The sequence below is a fragment of the Pediculus humanus genome, genomic scaffold (assembly GCF_000006295.1).
Source record: "Pediculus humanus corporis 1103172107696 genomic scaffold, whole genome shotgun sequence".
NCBI classification, from domain to species: Eukaryota; Metazoa; Arthropoda; class Insecta; order Psocodea; family Pediculidae; genus Pediculus; species Pediculus humanus.
Genome location: NW_002987303.1, coordinates 45,348 through 56,440, shown reverse-complemented (window position 1 = coordinate 56,440; position 11,093 = coordinate 45,348). Strand labels below are relative to the sequence as shown.

The 11,093-nt window shown below is 26.9% G+C and overlaps 1 protein-coding gene across 1 annotated transcript; it reads right to left on the bottom strand.

Annotated features, from left to right (window-relative positions):
- Positions 1–3,880: 3,880 nt before the first annotated feature.
- Positions 3,881–10,750, bottom strand: Phum_PHUM304540 (uncharacterized protein; the record flags this gene model as incomplete). Its single annotated transcript, XM_002427187.1, has 15 exons — positions 3,881–4,216; positions 4,301–5,325; positions 5,430–5,699; positions 5,877–6,147; positions 6,222–6,477; positions 6,559–6,765; positions 7,061–7,227; positions 7,323–7,535; positions 7,645–7,891; positions 7,977–8,211; positions 8,303–8,491; positions 8,555–8,668; positions 8,813–9,100; positions 9,190–9,372; positions 10,555–10,750. 15 exons carry the CDS (start codon positions 10,748–10,750, stop codon positions 3,881–3,883), a joined length of 4,197 nt encoding a protein of 1,398 aa, XP_002427232.1.
- Positions 10,751–11,093: the final 343 nt, after the last annotated feature.

The following is an 11,093-nucleotide window of genomic DNA, read 5'->3' as shown; positions in this document are numbered from 1 at the left end:
CTCGTTCAAAAACAAGAACGGATCTGTACCTAAATAAGGAGATAAGTGACCTAACACCCTTTTGAAACATCGGGGATGCGCCGACCCTTGTTCGAGGGAGTGAAACTGGGCTTCGATGTGAAAGGAAAACAGATGATAGATCAACGGGATTCGCGACCCCGGACATTTATCTCTTAACAGATCGGGATTGTCTCTCGAAGGGTAAAAAGGGGAAGTATCAGGATCATCCTCAAGTGTGAACCTGATGGTTTTCGCTCAGGAGGGGTTAAGCCTGAAATACAAGTTAAAACTCCCGCGAGCGCCCCTCCCTTTAGGAAAGAGTTTTAGTTGGGTAGTAACATTGACTGAGTCCCCCAACACTCTCGGGTGGGGAGGTTAGTGAGGAGAAATGCATTTCTCCTGGGTTAAGGGGGCTGGGTGGAGCGAGGGGGGAAATCGAATTATTACACTTACGTCCAATGTATTTTTCATAAACAATTCTTTCGATTCTTCTTTTTTACAATCGTAAATTTGATTTTCCCCCAAATGAGAAACTTTACATATATTTTTTTTATACATATCATTTATTTGTTCTTTTAATTTATTAACCGCATTCAAATCCTTTTTATTTTTATTATTTTCATTTATTTCTTTTTTAGATAAATTATATTCGAATATGGATTCTCTCGAATTTGTTTCATTCGTTAGTAACGCCAACTAAAAAAATAACAAAATAAATAATTATTATTATTTAAACAATTAATAATAATAATAAATAAATAAATAATTACTTTTGAATACATTTCGTCAATGGAACCCACTTTAAGAAAATTTTTCATTAACGGAAGTATTAAATCATTTTTATTATCATTTTTATCAAAAATCGATTTTCCCACCGTATATTTATCCAAATTTAATAAACAGTTGCTGGAAAAAAAAGGAAAAACCATTTTCAGTTGTTATAATAATAATAATAATAATAATAATAAATCAAAGGGGAAAAAAATATGAACTTTTTGTTATCAGTCTCTTCGGCATCGCTTTGAACATCTTTTTTTTTAATAATTTCATTTAAAACTTCTTTAAAAAGATACGTTAATTTTTCAACGGTTAATTCAATCGAATTTATCCTTTTATTTAAATTAAATATTTTCCATATTTCTCCAAATGTTATTCCAGGTACGTTCGATGGAAAATCATTTTCACCTTCTCCGGATAATTTATCGTTATTGTAATTTTTAAATAATCTATATAAAAAATCAACCTGAAAATTAAAAAAAAAATTAATGTTACTTTTTTTGATTACTAATAATAATGATAATAATGATGATGATGATGATGATGATGATAATAAGTGTACAAACCTTTTCTTCCGTTTCGATAAATTGTTCTTTATGTATTTTATTATATTTAAAATGTTTTCTTATATCATCGATGGGTTCGCCGCATCCCCGATTCATTTTCCAATCGTTTTTATCACCGTAATTATTATTATTATTATTAATGAAAATGTCTTCGTATTTGTTGTCTTCTTCGTGATCGTTACGTTGTTTATCTGAAATTTTTTTTTTAATAATTAATTGGTTTATTTAAAAAAAAAAAAAAATGTAGAAAATGATGATGACGACGCACTTTCCGAATGTTTTTTAATTTTCCTTTTGAAACAATTACAACGATAGTCGTATTGAGAATGTTTTTCTTGTTTTTCTGATGATTTCATTTGAATTTTTCCACGACTGTTAACCCTTTGATTTTTTATTCTTTTACCCCTAATAAAAATTATTATTATTATTATTGTTTAATTAATAAATTCCGTTTAAAAAAAACAAAGTTACACTTCGAGTCGCTCTTATTATAAATCAATAAAAAAAAAAAATTTGTTTGTTTCGTAATGTTTATTACAAAAGAGCAAATGCCACGACATTAATACATACTTAATAAATAATAATAATAATAATAAATCATATATATAAACGCACGAGCATGAAAATAAAAAAAAAAATTCCATATTAAAATTTATTAATAAATGCACTTGACCTTGTTCATAAACAAATAAATAAATAAATAAATATTATTATTATTATTATTATAGTTTCTTTTGTAAAATTGAACGTAACAAACAAACAAACTAACAAACACAAACCCTGATATTTCCGTATTTAATTTTGAATAATTTTGTTCGGACGAAGGATAATAATTTTTACAACAATCAGAAAAATTACACGATTCAAAATCATCCATCGGATTCATTATTATTATTATTTTATTTAATTAAATAAATTTATTTGCGTCCCCCTTTCCCGCCGTTTCTGTTATTTATTTATTTTGTATGTATACATTTAAAAAAAAAAAAAAAAACAACAACAAATTCAAGCAGACGATAAATTATTTAAAAAAAAAAAAAATGACGTCAACAACGACAACAAATTCACGATGGCAAAAAAAAAAATTATGAATGAATTATTTTTAATTAAATAAATAAATAAATAATCAATAAAATCAATAAATTATTTATTTATTTATTTATTTGAAAACGTGATTCGTTTAATAATTCTATCGATTATCAATTAATAATTTTTTTTTAATGAAAGAAATACCGATCAAAATTAAATTTATTAATTTTGTCACGTAATTTTATTAATATTATTATTATTATTACTATTCTCTCTTTGTTAAGATGTAAGAAAAACCACGTGACATATTTTTACACGTTAACGTAATTAAATAATAAACAATTAAATAAATAAATAAAATAGGAAACATTCTTTAAAAAATTATACTATTATGTATATGTATTTTTGTAAATGAATGAAAAAAACCCGTTAAAATTAATAATTAATAACAATTAATAATATATATAGAGGAAAGAGAGAATGTAAAAAAAATTATAATATATATATATGTAAATATTTATAGGTAATATATATATATATATATATTTAGAATGTATTTAACAATTTAATATTATTTAATTACACAAATAATAATAATAGTTCACGATATCAAATTTTTTTTATTAATAAAAAGAACAAATGAAATTTTAATTTATATATATGGCCACCGTATTGAAAAATTAAATTTATTATTATTATTATTAATAAAGGTAACAATGAAAATGAAATTTATTTATTTATTTATATAAAATTTGGTATAATTATCATTATTATTATTATTTAATGGCACGTTAACACACACACACGCCTTTTATTTATTTACAGACACGCACGCGCAATAATAATTTTTTTTTTTTTTTCATTTGTTCTTTTTCTATTTTAATTTATTTCATTACTATTATTATTAATATTAAACATAATAATTATTTATTTATAAAAAATAAATATTTATGTACATATTATTAAAAAAAAAAAATGATTTACGTTAATGCGTATACAACGCCGTCAAATACGCAACAAAAACAACAAAAAAAAAAAGAAAAAAAAATTTATTTATTTATTATTATTATTATTATTATTATTATTAATTTTTTATTAAATTAAATAAATTGTTTATAAATAAATAAATAAAAAATTTAAGGCAATTTTTCTGTTTCTTTTTCTCTTTTTTTTTTTTTTGTTTAAATAAAATTTGGAAATCGTTTTAAATTTCTCTCCCTCTCTCTCTCACTTTTTCCCCCCGCGAAAATAATAATAATAATAATATTTAAGTTTGGAATGTATAGTATTAACGGAATGTTTTTTTTTTTTTGCAAAAGAAGAGAAATTTGTCGCAAAATTGTTAAAAAATTAAAAATCATTTAGACGGGAAATTATTAGGGATTTACGTCGGATGTTTGCGTTAATTTTTTTTTTGTTTTATCTTGCGCGACAAAAAGTTTAAAATGATAATTAATAATTAATTAATTTATTTATATTAATGTTTCGCGAGAGACATTTTTTTTGAGTCACAGATACGCAGATTGTCGCGAACTATGCTCTAAAGCAGCTAAAACATCTTGTTTTTCTCTCACGTAAAGCCTCCCCTTTTTCCAAGGGTTTTGAAGTTGCAGGGGTCGAAAATCATCCCTTAAACATCTTTCACGTGCTCCGATGACGGCGACGAGACAAAAATTTTTCAACTTTTCCGCTGAATATATGGGTCCGTCTCTTCCTTTTAATAACACAGCCATATTTAATTGCTTAACGACGAGATCGACAACTTCTCTCGCCGATGTTCTCGGTGTGACGTGCAATTTTAAACTCGTACCGGCTGCTAAGCCTGTTTCGTAAGCAGCGTATACCTAAATTTAACAACAACAATAAAAAATTATTATTATTATTATGAAGGATAAAAAAAAAATTATTAATTAACGTGCCTGTAATACTCCAGATGATAGCGTTGGTATTTTAACTCCGTTTTCCAAATCTTCCGGATCTTCTTCGATTTCTAAAGCCGTGGAAATAGTCGATCCGGATGTGGTAAAACCCGATGGAACAACAACGGATTCTGATTTTTTCATATCACTTAACGCGTTTGTCGTTCCCAATAAATTATGTCCAACGGAGCTCCCGTAATTAGAATTTCCAGACTCCAGTGAAAATGGAGGACATTGAAGCAAATCTAAATCAGTAGCGAGTGAATCAATGGGCAGTGAAGGATTCGTTCGTTTATTTATTTGTGTACCTGAGAGAACGGTATCGATGGGTGAAACAGCTATTATCGGTGACTTAACGGGTGATTGAATTTTTTGCGTCATGCCAGGCATGGTATTGACATTCACAGACAATCCGGTTAAATTGTGTCCTGAATGTTTGGAAAAAGTAGGCATCGAAGATGACGATATGTGTTGATTTAATATCGTTGTTTCCGGTATGTTGGCGGTTGTTTTTAACGGTTTTTGATTTATGTTAACCGGAATTATATTACCGGATAAAATTGACCCACTTGACATTATATTGACCGAATTGTTTGATCTTTTTATATTGCTTATTTCGGTTAAGGCGTTTAAAGAAACCGTTTCGGGTATTTTAGGTTTGGCTAATGACATCAAAGACGCAGAATGTTGCACGGTACCCACGGTGGTTCCCGCGACGTTCGAACGAAAAGGAGTCGTCACGGGAAGTGAAACAACCGCCGCCGTACTTTCGTCCGAAGAAACGCTGTGTAAACTACCGGAAGTGTTTGTTCGCGCTATCGACAGCGTACTTCCGGCGTTCATTCTATTAAATTGAGTTTCTCCGGAATTTCGTTGCGGAAGTAAAGGAGAATTTGTAGCACTCACGCTCGTGGTTGTCGTATTGGGTCTAATTCTGTTAATCTTATAATCGTTCGGATGCTTAAATAACCCTGAGTCTTGATTTAGAAATAAATAGTCTTCGCTTCTTGAAAAAGGCATACGATTTCCCAGATCTAAAAAAAAAAAAAAGAAAAAAAATGTTTAAAATGATTCATTCGTATTTTATTTATGGGTAAGGAAAACGAAAGAATAACCAAAGGAAAATTTTACAACTCACTTGTTATGACGTCACGATTTATATTGATCTTTCTATTTTTATCAAATGAATTGGTTCCGTTAATTAGTAATAAATTTTCTTTATTTATACAATCGGAGGCACTATCGATTCTTGATTCCCTATTGTAACTCGGACCTCCTAAAACGTTCAGATGCTGTTCACTTTTACTAAAGCTCGAATCTAATAAAGTACCAGAATTTTCAACATCGGGACCGGGCCATGACCCACGACTTACGTTTGATTTTAATATTTTTGGATCTTTTGGAGAATCTGGAATTTGTAATAGTGTTCGTTTTTCACATTTCACATAATGATGATTCTCTTTTAAACATTTTGATTTTGTCATTCTGCTCGGACTTTTTTTATTTCCTTCTTTTTTCCTTGTGAGTGCTAAAAGATGTTTCATCGGTACTCCGGACACGTTTTGTATTCCACAATTGGAAATACCAGTCGAAAGACTGCTCGTTTGTATATTGCTTATTTTACTAGAATTATTTGGTAAATTTCCGGTTGATTTTGAATTCATTTGCAAAGATGATCCGGAGGAGGAGGAGGATGATGATGATGATGATGACGATGATGATGTACGATCCCGTGCAAACGTTATCAAATCCATTATCCATCGTACGCTTTTCCAAACGGTATTTAATTGTATTTGTAATTCTTGTAATTTTCTCAGTCTGTCTTTTGTTATTTGAACTTCGGACGATGAAAAAGCCTTTAAAAAATTATTTATTTATTTTATAAATGTCGTTAAATATTATTTAAACAATTAAATTAAAATTGACTCACCTCTCTGTGACTATGTTGCGCTAATATTAAATCTAATTCCAATATACAACTCAACCTTGAATACCTTGATATAACTTCCGGTTGATAAGTACCCAAATGTACCATTTCGAAAACTTGTAAAGATATTGACATTAAATCTCCGCGATCTAATAAAATGTCTTTTTGTCCGGGAACGGAACAAGAAGTTTCTACAGGAGGAACTATAATTAGGAACGAAACATCCGAATTGAGATCAACTACTTCTACGTCGTACAGTCTGAACAAAAAAAAAAAAATAAAATAAATTCATGGAGGAGTCGAAAAACAAACAAAAAAAAAAGTTTAATTATTTATTAACCTGTGAAGCATTGCATCGTCCATATTGACATCAAGGTAAGAAAAAAGTTTCCTTGCCGTACTTGCTACCTGTTCGACAAATATTTGCTGTTGTTCAGTACCTTTTAACAAATCACATTCTTTAACTTCTTTAACTTGACCCTGTTGTTGTAAATTTTCTAACGATTTATGCCTTGAATTTATCCTTCTAAGCCATTCCCACTCATCCCTTACAAAAAAAAAAAAATAACAATAATCAATCGATATTTTTCGATAATTATTATTATTAATATTTCAACAAAACAAACAAATAAGGGAAACAAAAATGCGAACCGGAAGCAAACAAACAACCATAATAATAATAATATATTATTAATCAAATATGGTAAAAGCTTTTTATAATTTTCATCATATTTAACTTTGTTTTATCATTATCTATGACGTCAAAATGTTAACCCATCTAAAGAATCAATAAAATGACATAAAATAATAATAATGATAATAATAATAATAAAAATACGTACGATGATACGTGAGGATTATTTCTTATTTTACAATGCGGTAACACGTTGGGAGTTTTCGTCGGTACAATTATTTGTATTAAATCCACGGAACTTTTCATTTTAAGGTATCCAAGGTATAAACCTTTGCTAAGTTTTAAATTAGTTACTTGATGATAAGTTATTTGAGACTGAAACAATTACCAGAAAAAAAAAAAAAAACGACGTTACGACGATGAGAACGAAAAAAGAAAATTATTTTTATTATTATTATTATTGTCAATACCTGTATGGAAGCCATTAATAATTCTCCGACGTTTGATTCTTCGCTCGCAATTATTTTCTTTTGTATTTTACTTATCGGAGTCCATCTTAAATTTAACACGGAAATGGATTTTAAACTTTTTAATGAATTAACCGAACAAAAAGCTAAAGTACCTTGAGCATCTCTTATTGGTTTATAATACAATTGACCCAAATCTTGAGTGCAAAGGCTCGACTGCGAGATAAATTAAATTAAATTAATTTTTGTTTTTGTGTTTTTGTCTTGTTTTGTACTCATAAAAAAAAAAAAAAAAATGGCGTAAAGGGTTAAACGTGTTTGTCACCTGCATTTGTTGAGCGGCTTGTAACAATTTTATTCTAAAGTGACTCGTTGTCGATGTTAAATTTTTTTCCATGTCTTGTTTTAATGATTTGACGTCACTCCAAGTGCAAGCAACTTTCATAAACCAATGAAGATCGTTATTTATCGAACTAGAATACGATTCATCAACTTCAATGGCGGGTAGAAAATCTTCATTTGTAACTAATATTTTATCATCGTGATAAAAAAGGCAGACCAAATACACGCCCCTGTCAAAAATAATTTATTATTATTATTAGTTTTTCTCTGCGTTACCATTATAATAATAATTAAAATTAATTTTTTTTAAAAAACCTTTTCAAGTGTTTTTGAAATTTTCCAGCGACCGTAAATAATTGTTTTATTGTTTTCTTTTTTTGAGCTTTTTTCGGTAGAGCAAAAGAATCTCCCTGTTTTTCCTGATCCGTAAAATTTTTAATTTCCGATGCTGTTTCAGGCCTTAAATTTTTTATATCGGAAAATAATTCTTCGAGTTGTTGTTGTAATTTACATGAAAATCTCGGTTCGCGATTTTGTTCATCTCTCCAACCTTAATAAAAAAAATTAAATTAAATTAAACGTTTTTGTGATTTTTTTTTATTTATAAATAATAATAATAATAATAATAATAATTAACTTACTGGACGGTACGACACTTGCCGGCGTTGATACTTTATAATTTCCATAACCTTTTAAATTTCCACAGCTTACTCTGAACCAATAACGTTTTCCTTTGTTTAAATCCGTTACGGGACATTCGAGTCGTTTAACATCCGTTATTTCTTTCTCACCAGAAATTATATCGAATGTTTCACTTTCACTCCATTGAACTGAAATAAATTTTTTTAATTAATAAATTCGTAATTAAAAAAAAAAAAATTGTTTTTTCTTACTTTTATATTTTGTGCAGATGAACGAATCCAAATGTTCAGGTCCTTGATATCTAACGTTAACCGAATTTGTACCCGTTACATCAACGGCAACTAAAAATGGCGTATCGGGAGGACCTGAAAATGAATTTTTTATTTTAAAAAAAAAACATTTTCATAATGCGCTTATTACATAAAATAAAACTCGGTAAAAAAAAAAGGAAATGCATTAGAAACGAATAAAAAATTTATAAATAATAATAATAATAAAATAAAACTTACGAGTTTGATCGAAACCTAAAAGCATTTTTTTAAGTCCTTTACTCCTTCTTTCCCATATTAAAAGCTCCTTTTCCGAATCACCGCCGGATCCACCGTGACAAGAAATCGATGATGATGATGATGATGAGGGATAATGGGGAGAAATGCTGAAAGAACTTCTGTTATTGTTTAAATTCGTTGTTAAACTTTGATCGGATCCTATTAAACCTCCATTTAACTCGATAACTTTTCTATCAGCTTCCAATGAAATATTTCTCAAATGATTTTCCAATTTACTCGGAGATTGAACTGAAAACAATTTTTTTTCTTTCTTTTTCTTTTTTCTTTCTATTTTATTTGGAAATGATCATATTGAAAAGAAAAATGGAAAAACGTACAGTGATTTCCCTCTTGAGCACCAAATGCTACCAACATTCTAGCTAATGATTTTTGATTTGATAAAACGGCAACGTCCAATGGCGTCAAACCATCACCATTAATGCTATTAACATCTACGTCACTCGATTCGAGAATCGTTCGAGCTTTTTCGATTTGTCCATTTTCAATGGCCGCATATAATGCTGTATGTTTAAATAAAAACATTAATTTAATTTTTTTTTCTTATTTGTTTAGCAAAAAAAAAATTTAAATTGTTATCGATAATTCTAAAACCACTTTTCATTATTATTATAATCATTATTATTATTATTACTATTATTATTATTATTATTATTTGCAATTATAATTAACGTTAAAAAAATTACAACTTTTTTTCTTGTTTCTGTAAAAAATTATTCGACCTAAAAAATAAAAAAAAATTTTTTCTCTCTCTCTCTTTCTCTTTTTTCTTTTTTAATAATTTATTAACAAATTTTCTATTAAATTAACGTTTCGAATAATAATAATAATAATAATAATAATAATAATAATAATAATAATAATAATTTTTCATTTCTTTTTTTTCTTTTTTGTTTAATTTTTTAAAACTTTTTGATAAGTTTATCAAAAAAAATTTTTTTCTCCGGGTGGTTAAAAACGCGAAGTAATTTATTTATTTAAGTTTTTATTTTATTAAAAACATTAATAATAATAATAATTTTTATTTAACGAAAGAATTAAAATTTCCGCTTTCGGTAAATAAAAATATGAAAAAAAAAGAAAACATTATAATCATTTAGTTAAACAATTAAAAATTAAATAATTTAAAATTATTCATTTTAAAACGAAATGAAACAAACAAACAAACAGCAACAACAACAACCTAAAACCAAAACCCTAAGATTAAAAAAAAAAAATTAAATAAACGAATAAATAAAATAATTTTTTTGATTTTTATACAGAAAAAAAAACCGCCCGAAAAAAAAAATTGTTATGTAAATATGTATATGAATGATGTAAAACAAACGGGAATAATGTATGACAAACAAACAAACAAACGTTTGTTTGCTACAATTATTATCGTCTATGTTCTCTTATAAAAAAAAAAGATTGCAATTGATATTATTAATAATTTTTTTAAAGAAATATTATTAATAATGAATACACGTGAGACATTTATTAATAAAACTCTTTTAAATTTTATTCACTCCGATATAAATAATAAAAAAATTTTTATTATCATTATTATTATTATATTTCAACGTTTTTTTTTTTTACCGCGAGTAGAATATTTTAAAATTTCACGTCATGTTTTCATGATATGAACGATGGTAAAATTTTTAAAAAAAAAGTAAAATTAAAAATTAGAAAAAATGTCGACTTACCGTGAAGATGAATGTTAATTTTATTGATTTTATCGATTTTTTTTTTATTATTTATTTTCATAAATCCATCGACCCAAAAATCCATTCCTTTTTCCTCTAAATCCTTTTTATTATTTTTATCCTCCAATATAACGTTTCTATTATTATTATTATTATTATTATCTATTAAATTTTTTCCCAAATATTTCGTCATCATTTATTCGACATTCAATCGGCAATTCTAATGAAAATAAAACAAAAAAAAAAACAAAAAAAAAAGGAAAAAAATTTGAAAAAAAGTGAAAAAAATAAATAAATAAATAAACAAACAAACAAACAAACGAAAAAAAAAGAAAAGGCTGAATAAATAAATAAATAAAAAAATAAAAATAAAAAATTTGGAAAGCTTAAAAAAAATTTTAAAAATCGACACGATTAAGTAATAATAATAATAATAATAATAATGATAAAACAAATATTTTCGAGTGGGAAATCGACAAAGTAACAAACAACAATCGTGAACGACAAAAAAAAAATAATGATAATAATAATATTTTTAT